General features: G+C 39.4%; 1 protein-coding gene across 1 annotated transcript in view; it reads left to right on the top strand.

Moving 5' to 3' along the window:
• LOC148019008 (uncharacterized) overlaps nt 1-16,284 on the top strand; it is a 52,331-nt gene extending 36,047 nt beyond the window's left edge. Inside the window, exon 2 of the mRNA XM_087701149.1 lies at nt 16,099-16,284. Coding sequence (XP_087557275.1) covers nt 16,099-16,119 — 21 coding nt within the window. The 3' untranslated portion in view covers nt 16,120-16,284. The remainder of the gene's footprint in view (nt 1-16,098) is intronic.
• The last annotated feature ends 4,468 nt before the right edge of the window (nt 16,285-20,752 follow it).

Genomic DNA, 20,752 nt, shown 5'->3' with positions numbered 1-20,752 from the left:
TCATATATATACGAGGAAGTGACCTGCATAATCCCCACCAACAGGATCAAGGTGCTGGGACGCTACGAGAAGAATGGGTACCAAAGGAAAGGATACATTATTCTTCCGATGACTTATCGATTCCTAAAGATCCATGACCCAAAACCATACTATTATCTAGTTCCCGTAGCTAAATGTAACACAACATTATTCTCTTCGAAATAATGTAACAGTTGCTCTATGATCCCAGGAAATATTGTACTCCGAAATTTTATGCCCATATAAATAAAATAAGACTTCTTTTTATCAATGTTTGTCTTGTCTCTGAGAATGGATAAAAAGTTAAGTGGCTTGGTTTGTTGGCTGAAAGATGAATTGGGTATAAGATATAATCATAACGATTAGCGAGTTGTAACATTAAGAATCCTCTATCCAGGCACAACCCCAAGTACAGATTCCTAGTTTGCCCCCTACATCAAGTACGGCCATGATTCAGGAGAAGAAGTTTCTTCTCAAGCAGATCAAGCCGCTAGAATTTGACGGGAAAGGTAGGACTGTCCAAGCGGATGCTGAGATTTGGATAGAGTCCATGGAAGGTTACTTTGAAGCGGCCGGTACTGCACCCGCAAACCAAGCTATGCTCGCCAAGCTGAAGATCACTGGCAAAGCAAGGCTTTGGTGGAAGAAATGGTACAGAGATCAAGGGATCTTGGAAGGATCCGTTACCTAGGAAAAGCTGAAGAAAGTTGTGCAAGGAAGATACTTACCGCCTGCGTATTGCACGCAGAAAATGAATGAGTTCTATGAGCTGAAATAGCTAGGTCTCACTCTTGACGCATACTACTCAAAATTCTCTCACTTCTGAAGTATGCACCACAGATGGATATGACACAGTAAGTGTCAAAATTTTGTACCGGTTTAAACCCACCTGTGAATATACACCTTGAATCTATGCACCCAACAGATCTACAGGACGCACTCATTCGAGCTGTGCACATAATTTAGGAGGTGCAAGTTAGGCCAAAAAGTAACAAAACTTGGTCTTATAATGATCAGAACAAAGGAGCATATAGGCCCCAAGTGAAGAGAGTTCAAGGTCAAAACTAGGGACAAAGAAAGAAAGCAAGGACGAATAATGTCAATAACTTTGTCCCTACCCAAAGTAATGGCCACAATCTCCATTGTTTCCACTGCAAAACGAGCCCAATCATTTCAAAAGGAAATGCCCCAAGCTTGGTGGAGGACAACGTCAAGCTCCTTTCTAAGGAAGTAGCCGTGGCCAAGGAGCCACCACCCGAGGTAGAGGAAGAACCGCATGTGTTGCCAACAGGGAAATGTGCAAAGAAGAAGACCTGACCATGGAAGCAGAGTTTGAAAGGGCAATAGTCTATGCTACCCTTCACAAGAAAGGCCCGAATCCCTAGTTTTCGGTGATTCAGACACCATCGGACTATCAAGGTAAAGGTTTCAAGACCTTGATTGATTGTGGCAGTACGCATTCCTTTATCTCACTAGCTTGTGCAAGAAGATTAGGAATAGCCACAGTAGAAGCACCTACCTTGCTTATGGAATTAGCAAATGGTCGCGAGGTCACTCGTACCAAGTAAACTGCTAAGGTAGAATTCTTCCTGGGAGGAAAGTTGACTTCAATCAAATTCAGGGTCATGAACCTGGGTATCCATGAGTGTTTGCTCGGAATGGATTGGCTTAAACCTAATGACGCCCACATTCATTGTGGAAAGGGCCAATTTTCTTTCGAAACTCTAAAGGGAAATTAGTCACAACTCAAGGAGAGGCTGGAAAACTGAAAATTCAATTGACTAAAGCATCTCAAATTATAAAGGGAGTTAGAAAGGGACTACCTGTCTACTTTATTAGGCTTAATAAGCTAGGTCAAAAGCAGGAGTCTAGCAAAGAACCTTCATGGCTAAAGGAGTATGTGGATGTATTTCCTAAAGAGCTGACAGAACTCCCGTCTCAAAGAGAAGTGGACCATGAGATCAAGCTAGTGCTAGGAGCTGCGCCAATTGCAAAGAGGCCTTATAGAATGTCCATCTCGGAAGCAATTGAGCTGAAGGAGAAACATGGCTATATCCGTCCTAGCACTTCACCATGGGGAGCTCCAGTGCTATTCCAAAATAAGAAAGATGGAATGCTTTGACTGTGCATTGATTACAGAGGGTTGAATCAATCAACCGTTAAGAACAAGTACCCTATTCCTAGAATAGACGAGCTTCTTGACCGTCTTCAGGGTGCGAAGATCTTCTCCAAGATTGATCTTAGGTCTAGATACTATCAGATTAGGATCAAGGAGGAAGATATCCCAAAGATGGCCTTCAACACAAGATATGGACACTTTGAATTCCTAGTCATGTCATTCAGGCTTACAAATGCACCTACCACCTTCAACAAGTTAATGCAGGATATCTTCAGGCCATATCTTGATGACTTCATACTCGTCTTCTTTGACGACACCTTAGTCTATTCCAAACAAGAAGAAGATCATGAACCCCAGCTTCGGATTGTCCTTGAGACAATGAGGGCACACAAACTCTATGCTAAGATGAAGAAGTGTGCATTCTTCAAACGTCAGATTGAATATCTGGGATTCATCATATCAGCGGAAGGAATCTCAGTGGATCTTGACAAAGTCAAAGACGTTCTAGAATGGTCAATACCAACAATTATCAAAGAAATACATAGTTTTCTTGGATTGACAGGATGGTATAGGGTCTTCATTAAGAACTGTGCTTTGATTATAGCAGCTCTGACGGATCTACTAAAGAAGCAAACATCCATTACATGGTGAACTACTGAACAATCTAGCTTTGATAGATTAAAGCAAAGTTTGGTATCAGCACCTATCCTAAAACTTCCAAACCTTAGTAAGGAGTTCGAAGTAGTAACTAATGCTAGCACGCTTGCCTTTGGATGTGTGCTCATGCAAGAAGGTCATCCTGTAGCATACTCTTCAAGGAAACTGAAGAGCCATGAGAAGAATTATAATACCTATGATTTAGAATTGTTAGCTATTATCCATGCTCTAAAGCTTTGGAGACACTATGTGTTGGGTACCAAGTTTACCCTAGTGACGGATCATGAAAGTCTCAAGTGGATCTTTACCCAGAATGAGCTCAACATGAGGCAAGGTCGGATTGAAGTGCTAGAGGAGTATGATTTTGAAATCAAATACTGACCTGGAAAGGAGAATGTAGTTGCCAATGCACTCAGTCGCAAGGCATTCCGTAATTCTCTAATCTTGCAAAATCCATCAACAACTAGATCTCTAGCCACAAAGGTATCCATGCCAAACAACCCAATACTTGAGCTAGCTAGAGAAGAAGCGTGCCATGATCGAGCCTATCAAAAGATGCTAAGAGAGATTCTATCAAAGACCAGGACCAAAAGCTACAGGCTAACTATCATGAATTCTCTATCAATAGTGGATTTGTCTACTATAGAACGAGATTATGTATACTGGCAAGCCAATCAGTCAAGCAGAAGATACTTTGGGAAGCTCATGATACCCCTTTCTCAGGACATCCCGAATATGCCAAGACTCTCAATACAGTTAGGAAGAGCTACTATTGGGAGAGACTTAAAGGTGACGTTCTCAAATATGTCGCTGAGTGTTTGTCTTGTCAATGTATTAAGGCCGAACATGTCAAAATGCCAACAAAGTTGCAACCACTTGACATTCCCCAAATGAAATGGGAATTCATCAGTGTGGACTTTGTTATTGGCCTACCCCAAGTTCAGGGAGGATACAACTCCATAATGGTTGTGGTTGATATGCTTAATAAGGTTGCACACCTTATTCCAGTTAAGACAAATTATAAAGCCTCTGACATTGCAAGGTTGTTTATCAAGAAGATATTCAAGCTACATGGGTTGCCTAGAGGAATCATTAGTGATTGTGATTCCCTCTTCACATCACACTTTTGGAGAGCTATCTTTGAAGCCATTGGGACTCAACTCTGTTTTAGTACAGCCTACCTTTGGTTTAGTACAGTCAAACGAAGCGAGTCAATCAAGTCATCGAGGATATGCTAAGGGCACACTGCTGCCGTGAACCAAAAAGGTGGATTCAATACTTACCTTTGGTTGAATTTGCCTACAATGATTCTTACCAACAAAGCATTCAGTTGACCCCTTTCCAAGCATTGTATGGGCATGACTATCGAAGTCCCCTAAGCTTCTCAAATCCAACCTTGAGGGTTGAAGCTTCAAGGCCGATGTTGGAAGAGATAGATGACCAAATAAAGTCAATTAGACAGGACATCCAAGCAACCAAGGATAGACAGAAGGCATACGCGGATTTGATGCATCAAGATAGAACCTTCGAGGAAGGAGACATGTTCTTCATTCACGTACAGCCAAAGAAGAGTTCCCTATCCTTAGGAGATTGCAAGAAGCTAAGTCCAAGGTATTGTGGACCATATAAGATCCTCAAGTGCCTAGGACCCAATGCTTATAGGCTGCAGCTCCCTGAGAACCTTAAGGTTCATAATATATTCCATATCAGCCTATTGAAGAAGTATGTACCTAATCTTAGCCATGTACTTGATGACCAACAAGTTGTAATGCCTAGCCAAGGAGTCCTTGAGCTATGGCCTGATAGGATCTTAGATGTTAGGGAGAGACAAATGAGATCTAGAACCTTGAGAGAATGCCTCATCCAGTGGAAAGATTATCCCGATGAGGATGCCACTTGGATGGATGAAAGCACTCTCATCCAACAATATCCCCAATTCATCTCGAGATGAGGACATCTCGATTCCTTCAAGGGGGAGAGAATGTAATATTTCCACTTAAAAATATTACTAGACCGACTTCTCACACACCGCGTGAAACTCATGCAAAGGCTATTCTCAGTATTGGAATTACCGGTAGTGTAACCTGTAAATCACACGTGAGAATCAAGGCCTCGGCATTGGCAAACCGAGACCGCGGTTCAGAACCACATAAATCGTGGGGAAACTCCCTCTTGGGAGGAGGTTAAGGTGCAAATAATTGAATTTTTTTTTACTAAATTTCCCCCCAGTCGATGCATGGCTGAGGGAAGGGGATGGCTAGGTGAGAGAGGTGGTAACAAGGGGGAGTCATGGGCTGCATGCATAGCCCACGTGGGGGAGGTCCCCTCTCCCCTCCCTTGGCCTATAAAAGCCCACCCCCTTAGTGGGTGGAAACGGGATAGGCTGTAGGAGATGTTGTGAGAGAGGAGAAGAAGATAAGAAGCCTCCCTTTCTCGCAAGGCCCCCATAAAACCATTCCTAGCCCTGGAATTTTAAGAGAAGAAGAAGAAGAACTCTCAAGCCTCCATTTTCTCAAGTCCTGTTCACAAGAACCTTTTCGCAAACCCCTCTTTTCCTGAAAAAGGCCCATGCTCCAACCCCTAAGGCCTTCCATAAGCCGCAAGCCGATACTTCTGTCAAGGATCCGTACTTCAAAGGGGATCTCCGTATACGAGGGAGTCGGGAAAAGATCTTAAGGTTGCGAACCTAGGCAAGTAAATTCGTAAAACGTGAAGGCAAACCAGAAGCCAAAATCACGTCTACGATGGCCCCTAAAAAGTCACAAGGCGCGCTTGCAGAAGGATCATCTCCTAGTATTCATTTGGATATCTCACCGAGCCCACAAGTCTAGGTTTTTTTTTCTATTTTTAATTCCACGCAAAAGTATTGCATTGCATGATAATTTCATGAACTATTATGCGCCTATGCATTTCACATCCACCTAGTTAAACACAATTGGAAATAATTTGGCTATTTAGAATTTACTAGAATTAACTCATGATACGAAGTTGGTCATTTGTACTTTCAATGGAACGAACGAAAAAACAGAAGGTGTCTATGCATTTTAGGACCTTATTAGCAAGTTGCCTTTTGTGCATTTCAAAGTGACGGTCTAGAATGTCTATTGCCTAGTTTTACAATGTCAAAATTATTAAAGTACACCTTTGAATAGGCATGGAAAGATTAAATCGCATGTCACATTTTTAGACAAATCTTCTTTGTAATGATTCATTAAGGAAGTAGTTATCAATCGTAGGAAATAGCAAAGCATGGAAAAGATTCTAAGGGTTGCATGAAATAGGTTAACTCTAGCTTAAATTGACATGAATCTCATTTAACTACGTAATAGTTACAAAAGGTTGCATAATGCACATTCATCGTACGAAGAATTTCATTCATCAAGAGATATAGTTAGGGAAAGGCTGCATGGTTCATTTAAGCATAAAATCTTAAAAGCTTAATGGCATGAATCATGAATGCATGTCCTAGTAGGATCAATGAAAGTCATGCCGAAATTTAACATGCGCCTTGGTCTTAACAAGAAAAGTTAGGGATTGTGAATCTAATCGTACGTAGAGGCAATGAATCGTGTGCTTACGTGAATTGTGTCGTAATGCAACTAGTTTTCCCCTTTTAGATCAAGTTAACATCTCTAGGGATGGTTCGACCTTGTTGCGAGACAAGTAAGCTGGATTATCTACATCACCTAAAACACAAAGGATTCGCATAGGATGGTTAAATCGATACAATACATACTCCAAGTGCTAACTACGGTTTAGCACGTTAAGGACTTGACCTAGTTTCCCACTCATTGCCAAGTCGAAACCCTCATACCCAGAGGTCCTACCCACATTCACGAGATGTAGGGACAATTGGACACGCTTGCAAGAAACGATCTAGGGTTTTTATCCTAAGGATCACTCGATCAAATGTTGAAACTGGGATTGATTTGGAACCCCTAGGACCGAACGTTGTCGGCCTAGTGCAATTGGGAATGGGTTGGATAAGAAGACACCCTAAACACTCCTTCTTATCTAATCATGATTCTGTGGCAAGAAGACGTCGTTCGATGGGTTAAATGATCCCATGGAATAGATGCGACACTTGTGCAACAAGTTGCAATGTCGCATGATCTTGTGGTTTGATCACAAGAGAGTTGCCAATTCCTTGGAATGAGATTGGCAGATTCTTGCGCAAGTTTAACTTGCAAGAGGATGAGTAGCCGTCCTGCTATACCACCTTTCTTGGGGAAAAATTGTCAAGATAAGGGAATTAGGTATTTGCTTGGAAGCAAAGGATCAGTCAAGAATTTGGAGCGACATGGTCGCCAGGATTTATTGTCAATGTATGAAACCTAAGGTATTGGTTAAGTTGGGTTAAGAGGGCACGACCCTAACTCAAGGACAAAAGGGTTAACAAACAAACCCTAGGGGATCTTGCCAAGTTGCAATTGATCCCATATCAAATGATGGATGCATTCGGAAAGAAGGAAACATTCCTTAGTAGTTGGCCAAATAGACGACCACTGGATTGATTGTACTTGTAACAATTTAGGAGCATTGTTTGCATTGTTTGCTCAAGGAACTAAAGGGTGGAAAGATATTTAATACTTCAAGTTGAAGGCCTGAAGGAAGAGGCAGCATCAGTTACCCCCGACTGTCTGCTTGACCCTAACCAAGGGGGTTGTTAGCCGCACAGGGAATGTGGACCGAACCCACCGCGTGAGGTCTTTTCATTGAGCGCTACTTGGAGTAGGAGGATGCTTGGGTGTCACGGGGGTCTTTGGCCGTAAATTGCTTGCCTTTCGGGCCCTATGCAAGAGGCCAACATGACTCGAGATTGGATCTCGAGGCCCGCATACTAGTCTACGGGCAGAATCTTGGATTAGTAATCCCTATGGATTGCTGGATAGCCTTCCGATAGATTATGGATAGCCTTCGAGCGGATTATGGATAAGCCTACGGGCTGGATTTTATGGATGTATTCCAAATATAAATAAGATAGCCTGTTGAAAAGGAACTTGTTTGACACTGCTTTTCTATGTCAAGTGCTAAGATTACGTGAAGGAACCGGTGTCTAACTGGCTAATTAATGAAGCAGCTTGATGCATGTCCAACTAAATGTGGTAGGTAACTAGACAACTAAAGCAACCTTGAGGAAAGTGCGGTGGATGTGGCCATGGGTCTGTCTTACGGATGGGTGGTCCCGGTTGGCCGAGAACTTTTCTCAATCATAATGGATAGCAAGGATCTCTTCTCAAAGGAAATGAACAGTAAGGGCGCTGACCTAGAGTTTAGGTAACCACAAAAATCCCGATTTATGCTGTTTTAGGGGAACAGAATGGGACTATGCCTTATGGGCAGAGAGGTTGAGCCTTGCATCCCTCTCGTTTTCCATTCTTCTTGAACCATGTGCAGCATGAATCTCCTTCATCCCTGGCATTTCTGCATAAAGTAGTTCGATTGGGATTCGATGCTAGTTGCCGTTTAGGAAAATGACCATTAAACTCCATATTCGGGATTTTGGGAATTTCCCATCAATATGGGAAAACCAAATCAAAATGGATTTCATGAATTTTGGGAATTTCATTAATTTGGAACTTGGTGCAATTAAACATATTACTACTTATGGTTGTTTCCAAGAGATTGAAAAAAACTCAAAAAGGTGGTGTTAATAAACACCTTAGTTTTAATATCCTTGAAATATTCAAGGAAAATCTTCAGTCGATGGATTCATGTAGACTTTCTTTAGCCTTCAATACAACCTTTGGGGGAATTTTGATTTTTTTGGGAGATTTTGTACCTTTCTTCATCCAAGAGAAGACAATGCTATCTATTGTTTCCCATCGTTCAGGATCTTTTTTGTTGCACATCCAATATTTATCCCAACAATTAAAATACACCTCTGCATCTGTAGCATTTTGACGACTACAAACTGGTGCCCAATATTGTATACATACCTTGTTGAAGTTTTTGGAATGTCTATTTGTATCGACCTCAGTTTGTGCAACACCAAGCCATATTGGATATATTGGATTTGAAGGTCTAACAAGCACAAAGTCATCTTTCTTAACATCAAGCATTGGTTCAAATGCATGTTTGGGTCGTTTGCTCAAAGGACCACAATAGTGATCATTCAACTCTTCCAATCCAATGAAGTCATCTGCATTATCTACATCTATATTGGTTACATCACTTTGTGTTCTTGGCCAAAAATCTATGAAAAATAAATCTTCTTGGACATTTGGAGTTTGAAGAGCGTAGATCATATGTTTCCAATAATCAATCACTGGTGTTATAAACTTCGTGAACTCTGCTTCAAGTCCTTGTACATTTGACCATCTTTCCCAATACTTCAGATAATCTTTAACTCCACTTACTACTTCTTCATGATCCTTAACGTACTCAAACATGGGCAGCAACATTGGAACACCCTTTGGAAGAGTAGGCTTTCCTGCAAGGTCTCTCTTCCATAATTCAATGCCACCTTCTCTTGGTAACCAGTCTGGGGACTTTGGATGCATCTTGTATTGCATGATAGGTGTATCTCCTTGCATATAAAACCGAAATTGAAGAGGTTTTGAGTGACCAACAAGTGTATCTTTCGAATCACACAAGTATCCCTCAATGTATCTCTTAAAGTCAAGCACATGTGTCAATAAGAAAGGTGTAGGACTAGTCATTTGGCATGATTGAAAATGTTGCATAAGATGAGGAAAAGTGAAGGTCATGCTCATCCTTAGCTTCTCTGAAAATTGGCTGAACATTGCATCGATGTCTTCATGTGTATGACCCACCATGAGAAACCCAAGCTGGATCATCTTGAATGTTCCTCGTGCAACAAGCAATGATAGATATGCAAAGAGATAGCGATTTTTGTTTTCTGACCCACAATTATCAAGTTGTAGAAGTAAGTTCTCTTGCAATCGTTTGAAATGATGATGGTCATCCTGTGGTGTATTATCTTCCATGCATGATTTATTTTGTGCAACACCTTGATGGTGGTCTAGTGCTTTTTTCGAGTTGAGGGCATTTAGTAGCACAGAGGTTGATCTTGGCATTCCATCTACTTGTAGATCACCATTTGCATGCCTATGTAGTCGCTCTAAGTTCCTAAAGCACAATGACAATGAGGCAATCGTGAAGTTAGGATCATGAGGCCATAGATCAAGTGAGAAATGTCCATATCTACCTTCTCCATGTCCATGTGTAATCATGCCTGTTAAAGAAACTGGTAGTTGAGTAGATCTTTCAGTCTCTTTTGATCGAAGCCTTAACCTAGGGATAGCTGTCTTTTGCTGGTCCATTTTATCATGTATGATGCACAAGTTTTTATCTGGATCTAATGCTGAGGCCAAGCGCCAACTGTAGTATATGTTCCGACAACTTTGTTGTTGTAGCATGTGACATTGACGCTTCTTTAGAAGCACATTTCGCTCTTGAAGACACTTTGTTGCTGCAAGTTGCTCTTTGATCTCTGAGCAAATACTACATTTGGAGAACTCACTTGTCTTTGCTAAGGTTACATGCTTGAACTCTGTGTTCCAAATACGATTGAAGGTGGACAAGGACATTTTCTTACATCCAATACCTCTCAATGTTGTATTTACTTCTGCCCATATATCTACCTGCTTATAAACATCAGGGATGACCAATTGTATCTCCCTTGATCCATCTTGCATTGTTCTACTCTTGTGTGGCATTTGCTCTGCATTCTTCTTAACAAAGTCTCTAAGGATGGCTCTTCCCATCTCTGTGTGATCCCAAGCTGCTCTTATTGCCCCCTTGTTTCCATGCATTGTCCTCCTCACGCCATGCTCAAATTGTGTTTTGTACTTGTAAAAAGATGTCTTTGGGATTCCATGAATCTCATACCATGCCCTTCCACATACCACTTGTCCATTGAAGATAAAGCTGTACTTCCTTGTTCCCAAGTAATCAATCCTGCATGATGATTCAAACTTGTCATAAACATAGTTTGTGCGGTCTTCAAATTGCAATCCCCAAAAGTATTTACGTAATTGTTGCATTGCTTTTCTATCAGCAAACTGACAACACTTTTCTTGGCAACAATCAATCATGGAAACTTGTGAAATGGAGTCCATAGAAGTCCTCAAGTTTGCACCTTTAGGGGCAATAATTCGAGGCTTTCTATTGACCATACAATATGATCTCTTCTGAACAAAAATTGATTTTTTTGCAAAAACATAATCTTCATTGGTATCTTCCATGTTTTTGGCACAAGTATTTATAGAGACAAATTGCATGTATGATTGTTGTTGTAGCAGTGATGTTCCATCATCAAAGGTGACTTTTTTAATAGGCCATCTTTCCAAAGTGACACAGTGGAGGTTGTCATCTATGTATGTTCCTGTGGTTTGATCAAGGGCTTTATCTACCACCACACCAACATCCTCTTCTCCTAGCAATTCAAAGTTTATCACATCATATGGAAAAGCCAATAATATAACCCCTGTCCCAACACACAAAGTGTTTCCTTCTGTCCATAGCATCACTCTACGTTCTCTCCAACTTTCACGAATGCTAAGCACATCAATGTCCTCAGAAGGTAGGACATGGTCTGATTCGTAATCATCTCCTCTGTCATGAATTGTTATTGAGTTTGAAACAACCACCACATCTTTCTTTCCCCATTTTACAAAACCACCTACAGCTTCATGAACCTTCGTTGCATCAATTGTTGGGAATGGCAAATACGCTGCTACATTTAAACATTTATCAATAGCCACTGAAATATATCCATCTTCAAGTGTTTCTCCATGGCATGTCTCATTTGGATGTATTGCATGCACTCTACCAAGTGCAACAATCTCATGATCATCTAGCAAATTCATAGTTTCTCCAAAATAAAATTCGTTATTCATGATACCTGTACATGTGAGAGCGGAATTTAGGTGACGGGAAGTGCTTAAAAATAGAAAAAAATTATGAATGTCAAGGGAAAAATATTCACTGTCAAAGGCGGCGGCTCGATCTAGGATGATTTTAAGCGTCAAGCGCTTAACGGGCCCCCGTACAACACTCCGAGAATTTTCATAATTTCTCCGTGCACCTGTGCCAGTCAGTGGAGCTGCCAGTGAGTGCGGGATGTCGAGATGAGCTCACAGAAATTTTCAGACTGACGATCGGAGTCCGTATGCGGAAACTGGGCGGAAACCGGCCGGGGTGTCCACAAAGGGGGCCAAATTTGAAATTTGAAGGGGTGTGATTAGTGGGGGGTGCCCTTTGGCCCCTCCACCCCCATATTTTTTTCGTGGGGGGGAAGGAAGTGCCGTGCAGGCAACGGCGCGAAAAAAACGCGCCCCCCCCAATCATGATCATGCTTGACAAACAAGCTATGGAGTGCATTATGCCAGGCTTCTACATCTATCCTACGCTCCGTATCGCCGGTCTCCGCTCCCGCAATGGTGGACTGTAGAGAGAGAGATAAAATCAGTCTTTCTCTCTCCTCCTTCTCTCTCCTCTTAACCCCCGTTCGTGCGTGGAAGAGTAGAATGGAAATGGATGGCCGGATGGATGCCGATTCTTGACGAGACTGAAGGGCAATGCCAAATCATTGTAGATTGCTGATTCCAAGAAGAATTCATGGCTGGAAATCAGTCGTAAGACGTGCCAAATTTAATGGAAAAAACCGCAAGACACGGTAATAATTGTTTTTACAAAGAAAATGGCCTTTTGATGCAAATTTGGTTGATAAAAATGTGTTCATATGGGTTGAGTTTTGAGTATGTCGTGCTTTGAGTTGTTTTCTAGCTGTTCATCATTTAAAAATCAGAAAAACATGTGCGGGTTAGCAGAAAATAGAAAACCGAGACACGAAAAACCATAAAAATGAGGGAAAATAGGGTTTTTGGGCTAAAAATGATGCAATAAATTAATCCACACCTACTAAAATTATTATTTTTTGCTGAAATGAACTAAGGGCCACAACCCATAAACTGAACTTAATTTTCAGCAATTAAAAAAATGGGAGAAAATGGAAAAATACAAGAAAATGGTGGAAAAACCCTAAAAAATAGGGAAAAAATACATTTTGGGTTCCGAAAAATAAGGATAAATAAGAGAAATGTTTGTGAATGTTTGTGGGGACTGAAGCATGAGGATTTGCCTTAGTTCAACCCCACTTTCTTGTTCTAGTGCGTCTTTTTCCGCTTTCTACACAAAAAAATGATGTCAAAATACCCTATAAATCCATCCAACGATGCAATATTTAAACGGGGAAGGGTAGAGAAGTTGAAATATGTCTAAATGCAGTGTGAAATGATGGGGAAGTTGTTGATTTCTATGCATAGCATTTAGGATGGATGATAATTAAAATTAAGAGCTTAGTAGCACGAGGATCACCTCGGTGCTAGGCCCATGCAACGAAGCACGATCGGTAGTTGGAAACCATTAAAAGGATGTTTTTGCACTTGTGCACGATACTGTTTGCTAAATTTTTGAGCATTAGACATCCACCAAATGCATAGAGCATGAAAAGAATTTAAAAGTATCGGTGATCAGCTCCTGGACATGCATTGCAATTGTTGTTTAGAACATGACCTACGTTGAGAGGCAGTGAGGCACCCATGCGGTAGGTAGACGGGGATCCTAAAGGGGAAATTAAGTAAGGACAATGGTACATTCCTGGACACGTTTATTTGGTACCTTGAGCGACTTTTGTGCGATGTGTCTATTTGTTGAGCGACGCATTGAGGGGCCAATCCCCAAGGTGTAGGAGAGTCGCAGAGGGTTGACGGCATTCAGTCGTAGGAGGAACCCCATGTGTATGTGATTCGAGCCTTTTGGCTATGTGAAAGGGACTCCCTCTGAGGAGTAATATTGGGTTAGGATCAGTTGGACTACAACGTATTACAAACGCAATGTTTAGGAAGGCAGAGATTTTGGTAGACGCTCCTGGCCGCGAGGCCGAGGGGTTGTCTTGTGCGTAGTGGTGAGGCCCGGCTAGTGCATGAGCCAATGCCGGCCCGTTTTTAGGTCCATCAACAAGTGAGAAAATGGAGATTTTATCATTTGTATGTTGTCACCTCTCAGAAAGAAGAAAATAGTGATGAAATTGCTAAATACAATGAAGTATCAAATTTCATTGAAACAAAAAAAGTACTTAAACATTAGATAGAATGAGTCCAACTTCCATAATAGAAAGTATTAATGGAAACATCGTACAGAAAGAAGGGGATAGATTTGACCATATGGCCAAAAATAAACTTTCTCATGAACTGTGCCGACCTAAAGTAAATAAGAAAAGTTTCTTCTATTATTTTTAGTTGCCTTGATTTTACTTTATTTTAGTAGCTACTCTTTGAGTAAGCAAAAAATTCATTGTGTGTTCTCATTGGGAAAAGATATAGCAGATGTTCAAAACTTGTACTATATCTATTCAACACGAGAACAATGATTAAAATTATTTATAATGTGTATAGGAAAAGATTTAGCCACGTGGTCAAAAATCTATTGTATGTATTCCATACCATAGCAAATATAAAAATTATTTGTGATCCCCATAGGGGAAAACATAGTCAAATGATTTAAATCTTTGTTGTATGTATTTCACATGACAAAAAGGATAAAAGCTCATTGTGGTCTCCATAGAAAAATATTTAGCCAAATGGTCAAAACTCAAGCCAAATACATATAACAAGGATAAAAGTTCATTGTGATCTTTATGGAAAAAGATTTAGCCAGATGGTCAAAACCTCTATTGCAACTATTTTAGACAAGACTTAGGATTAAAATTCTTTGTGATATCCACAAGAAAAGATTTAGCCATATGGTCAAAACATGTATTTAACCTAGATGATAGTAAGAATAATATTTTTTTGTGATGTCCATAGAACAAGATTTAGCCAAATGTTCAAAGCCTTTATTGTATATCAACAAGAATAAATAATTTCTGTGATCTCCATTGGAAAATATTTGATCAAATGATCAAAACCTTTATTTCATGTATTCCACATGACAACAAGGAAAAAGATATTTTTGAGAAACTTTGACCTTGTGCTTAAATGTTGAAACCACAATGACCTCTAAAGAATAGGAGATTTCATTCACTATGACACAAAGTTATAAATATTGAGAAAATTTTAGCATCAATTAGAAGCTATTTGAGAAGGAAAGATAATTTTTATCATGGTTAAATATTTATAAATCTTATACTACCTACTTGTTGATAATAGTAAAATGTATTATATTACATTTTATTTTTAAGTTATACTATTACTCTAAATCATGTTATATTAGTATATCATACTATGTGTATATTATGGAATATATTATCAAAATATAATTTAAAAATATATATATTAAATTAATTTATTAATAATTAATAAATATAATTTAAATATATTAAATTATATTTTGTAAGATTATGTATATTAAATGTATCTAATATGTAATGTGTAATATCATTGAGGATTTTGAACCCACCTTAGTGATAGTTCGAGAGTAGAATCTCTAGTAGGGTAGGATAGAGAGTATGTAGGAAAAATCTCTAGCTGTGGAAATAGGGGCAATATCACAATGGTGGGTTCTTAAGGAGGGGCGAGGGGGAAAGAGCTGGTCTAGGAGAAATGCCCCTAGTAAGAGTTTGATGGCAATGTCTTCCTCAGTGGAGGTTTGGGAGCAATGCCCCTAGTTGGGGTTTCAAGATAGCACTCATTGTAGGGATTTGGAGGCAAAGCTCCCAAATGGGGGATTTAAGCGGTAGGGCCCTTGGTGGGGGTATGTGGGCAACACCCCTAGTAGGCGGTTGGGGGTAGTGTCCTTGATGGGGTTTGGGGGCAACGCCCCTAGCGGGAGTCCGAGGGTAGTGCCCGTGGTGTGGGGGTTTGGGGGCAATGTCCCTGATGGGGGTTTGGGGGAAACGCCCCTAGCAGGGGTCCGAGGGTAGTGCCCGTGGTGTGGGGGTTTGGGGGCAATGCCCCCAACAGGGGGTCCAGGGGGCAGCGCCCCCCTTGTGGGGGTTTGGGGGCAACACCCCCAACGGGGGGTCCGGGGGGTAGTGCCCCCCTGTGGGGGTCTGGGGGCAATGCCCCCAGCGAGGGTTCGGGGGCAGCGCCCCCGGTGGGGGTTTGGGGGCAACGCCCCCAACGGGGAGTCCGGGGGGCATCGCCCCCCTGTGGGGATCTGGGGGTATTCCGTAACAAGTTGTGGTTATTCGAATAGCGTGATACATTAAATGATTCGTTTCATGAGTCGGTCTTCATAACTAATCATGACGTTTCTCAAAATGAGTTTCTCTTCCCCTCCCTCTCTCTTGCACGTAACTCTCTAACCTGGGCGTTTTCTCTGTTGCGTTTTTACAGTTGCAGGTTTGGCATCTCTGATCCTCTGCGTTTTTATCTCTGCTCCTGTCGCCCCTCTCTTACTAGAGGTGTTGCAGCCCTAATCTTTGGCGGTTCTATCCCCCTCCTCTTCTTGGACTACTCTCCACTGTTTCATTTTCTCAAACTGAAATAGATTGTGCAGTGCAATTTCTAGTTTGAATCAGGGTATTTCTTTAACTACTCTCCACTGTTTTATTTTCTCAAACTGAAACAGATTGTGCAGTTCAATTTCTGGTTTGAATCAGGATATTTCTTTGACTACTCTTCACTGTTTCATTTTCTCAAACTGAAACAGATTGTGCAATGAAATTTCTGGTTTGAATCAGGGTATTATGACCAAAAGTACGTGCATCTTCAAATAAAAAATCTTGCTCCAAGGCTTTAGCAATTCAACAAGCTAGTGAATGATCGCTAGTCCACACCGTGCCTGCTCCTACTTCACGGGTGATTTCTGTTACATTGGCACACATTACTGACCTACTAATTACAACAGGTTTTCAACTTTTCTCTACTTCATTTCTGATTTTGAGTTAAACTACATTGATTATGACCATTTCAATCCATACAATTACTACAGATCACACTACTACTCTTTTGTATGATTAGTATTGAATAATATTAAGATCAAACACCAAAAGCATTTTCTAAATAAGAATCATGTATGAAAACTAAATGCAATATGTATTTCTGTATATGTATTTCTGTAGCAATGAGATTAGGCACTCACTCTCGAGAATTCAATGTCTTCTTCTTCTTCTCGATTGCTTGATTGATCTCCTGGAGTGCTTGTGTTTTTTGTTGTCCAACCACTACCTTGCAAGTGATAGCTTCACTCTACGTCAATATTGAAAACATGACTTCTTGCACTGTTGAAAATACTCTTTTTGTTGTGAATATGAAGTATATGATTTGTGTAATGTTGAAAAAAGTCTCTTAGATGTGAATATGGAATAAATGGTTTGTGCAATGCTTTTATCAATGATGAGTGATTTCAAAATACTAGCCTTTCTTCCTATTCTGTGATGCTATATACCTCAAGATTTTGCCTCAAGGCTAAACCTACCCTTATATTTATTGTATCATTCTGTAATATTAGAGCATTTTATCAAGTTCTTATACATTGTATTATACTTTACTATATAGAACTTTCCATTATACTGTATTTTCATAGTAAAAGCATTACCATCAGATTTTATGGTTACACTGTTTATAATTTTGCAATAAGCATATGGCTATACAATACTTACAAATACTCAATATGATTTTGCCATAGGATGTAATTTGATTTTCTAACAACATATATCATGATCTTTCATCAATTTATAGATTAGACCATATGGTCAAAAAATTTCTTGCAATATAAGAAGTACTTTTTGTTATTTTATTCAATACAATCTGAGATTTGGCCATGAGATCAAATCTTTTCTTATAATATAGGAAGTAATTTATGTTCTTTTTTCCAATATACTATGAGATTTTGCCATGTGGCCAAATCTTCTCCTTAAGCTATCTCTTGGCCAAAATAAGGACTCCTGTAGTATCACAATATCTTGCAACCAATCAAGCACTTTGTTCATTTTACTACAAGAATGACATTTTGCCATTTGGTCAAATGCTTTCTTATATTATCAACCCTTGCTTATTTCCAAAGGGAAAGGCTAGTTTCTACTTAGAATTCCTTACTTTCTATAATTTGGCCATGTGGTAAAATCTTGTCTTGTAACAAACGAACCACTTTTTTGGAATTTGATCCTAAAAAATTAAGACTAAATCTATGGTGGGTTCAATCACACAAATTTTGGGTATGCTAGATTTGGTTGTATGGAAAAATGTTCTAAGAAAAACATCTTCTATATTATCTCCAAAAAAAGGAAGACCATGTTCTACTTGGAACTCCTTGATTACCTACTATATTTATAGGAAGTCTCGCCATGTGGTCAAAACTTGTTGTGCAACAAAAAAACCACTTTGTTTCCATTTACCATTTCTTTCATTTCAATTTTTCATTACTTCCTATAAATATCATATCATTTTTCCACAAATTAGCCACTTTTTCCATTCCACTACAAAATAAAAATTGGCCATATGGTCAAATCTTTCATTTTGTTATCAATGCTAGCATCCAAGAATCCCCCATTCTTGTTTTGTTCAGCCATATGATCAAATCTAATCTTATAAATCTTACAAACCATGAGACTACTTTTTCATTCCATTATAAAACAATATTTGGCTATATAGTCAAATCCAATTTCACAGCATGTTACAACAAATGAATCACTTTCTTCATATGGTTATGAAACTAGATTTGGCCATATGGTAAAACTAGTATATAGAAATCATCCTGTCTTGTAGGTTTTGCCATGAGGTCAAATCTCCACCTTTCAAGTGTTTTTCGCTTTATCTTATATTGATATCTATGGGATTTGCTACATAGCTATATTTGTTTATATGTGAATCTCATATCACAATAAACTGCATCCTCCCTTTAACTAGCCTTTAAGAACCCTATGGTAAAAAACCATGGCAAAGTTTCTAATCTGATAGATAAGTCTTATGACTAAATAGGATTTGACCACATGGCTAAAACCAATATTGACAATGTTTCTACAATATAGCTCATTTCAAGGGAAACTTACATGTGCAGTAATTAAAATGTTAACTTTGGGCCAAATGGAATTGTGAGATTACTACATAACCACATTGATATATAGGTGGATCTCATATTGGACTAAATCTCATTCTTTGATTAAATAGGATTTGACCACATGGCCAAAAATCTTAGCAAAGTTCGTAGAGTATGATCCTTGCATAGGAAACTTACATGGAGAAGAAATCCAATATTAACTTAGGGACAAAATCATCCATGACATTTTCTACATAACCACAATGATTTTTCACTATATCTCATACCACACTCACACTCAACATTTCATTATCACTTGACCATTTGGTTAAGCCCATGGTCAAGTCTCACTATTAATAGAATTTGATCTTCTCACCGAAGTCCATTGCAAAGTTTTTACTATATGATTCTTGTAAGAGAAACATAATTAATGCTAACTTAGGGCCAGGATAATCCATGAGATTTGATACATAAGCACACATATTTATGGTTGGATCTCATACCACACTTAGTCTCAAATTTCAATATTTCATTTTATGGAAGAGTCCCTTTAGAGTACATTTGTCTTGTATTTCGTAAAATCTTGTGTTGTTGTGTTTTCAGTTTTCAACTTAGAAATCTTATACATTTATTTGGGTTTTGTGAATTTTGAATATTTTTAAATCCACTTTTGTCTAACAACTTTTTCTCTTTGTAGAACTATTCAATGGCAAAGAAAGATAGCACATCCAAAAAGGAGACCCAAACCATTGATGGAGTTAGTGGTGGTTTTGTGTATCCATGGTATGTGGATGTTTATGATAGTCAAGGAAAAAGAGCTGACAATGTTCTCTTATTCACTTTGAAGAGTGATATTGCATTTTTTCAACAAGATGGTGTCATAGAGAAGATAACAGATGGATGTGCTGGGAAAGAGGGAATACCATGTAATCTTGTTAAGATCAAGGGGAAAAATGTAGTATACAAACTTGATCCTTTGTCATTTCACTTTGCCAGTATTAAAGAGGATGAAGAATACTCTTTGAAAACAATGGGATGGACCTTATTTGAGGAGGTAAAGGGCACAGAAGACATTATATTAGCATTCCAAGCTGTTCAAAATAGTGAGCTACTTTCCCTATCAAGAAAATGTGATCGCCCCAACAAAAGAATGAAGCTCCAAGATAAACAAATAGACTTGAGATCTTCATCTTCTCCTCAAGAAGAAAATAATTCATGGAATCACACAAGCTCAAAGTCAAAATCACCTCAACAAAGTTCCTTGTCACAAGCTCTTGTTGTTAGTATGTCTGCTAACACTACTAAGAATGATGCCACTTTACCTTCCATGTTAGAAGTTACACCTGCAAAGCCAATAATTTCTCTTGAGGTCAAGGGAGTAGAAAGAACATTCGATTTTCCTGAAATAGTTAAGAAGAAGGGAAAGAAGGAAGAATCAGGATTTCACATGTTTGAAAAATTCTTTCCATTTGGGCCAACAACACAATTTCCTATTCTCGTTGATAGGTGTTATGAGGCACCTCCTTTGTATGCTTATAGGTCACTATGTTGGGATTATGTAGAGAAGCTAACCACGTCTTTCATAAAGACTCCCATGAACCCAGCAACAGCAGCATATCTTATGCCTTTTGTACAAGACAACAATGAGAAGAGACCCATGCATCGTGATGAGGTCGATGCTAATAAGTTGGACACTTATAGTTATTGGATTATATCAGGGCTTCACTCAATTCAAGCAGCAAAGATATATATTCAGAGTAATACTACACGTTGTCTAGTAACCAAGCATTTATACACCATAAGAAATGCTAGAATATTAGTTGATTGTCCTGCGGAAATGTGCATTGAGCTTTCACGAATGACAAATATGGAATCACATAATGTTATGAAGAATGCACCTTATGTTGAGCAACTTCAACAATTAAGAGATTAGTGGCTAGCATTTGGTTCTCCACCAAAACCCCAACAAGGGCTTTCTAAGACAAGCTCTCAAAGAGTACCATGGCAGGT

Source organism: Lygodium microphyllum, chromosome 20 (genome assembly GCF_053477565.2).
Source record: "Lygodium microphyllum isolate KBCC chromosome 20, Lygodium_microphyllum_v1.1.10, whole genome shotgun sequence".
Lineage (NCBI taxonomy): Eukaryota > Viridiplantae > Streptophyta > Polypodiopsida > Schizaeales > Lygodiaceae > Lygodium > Lygodium microphyllum.
Note: the sequence above shows the minus strand (reverse complement) of the source record. Positions and strands in the feature narration are given on the sequence as shown.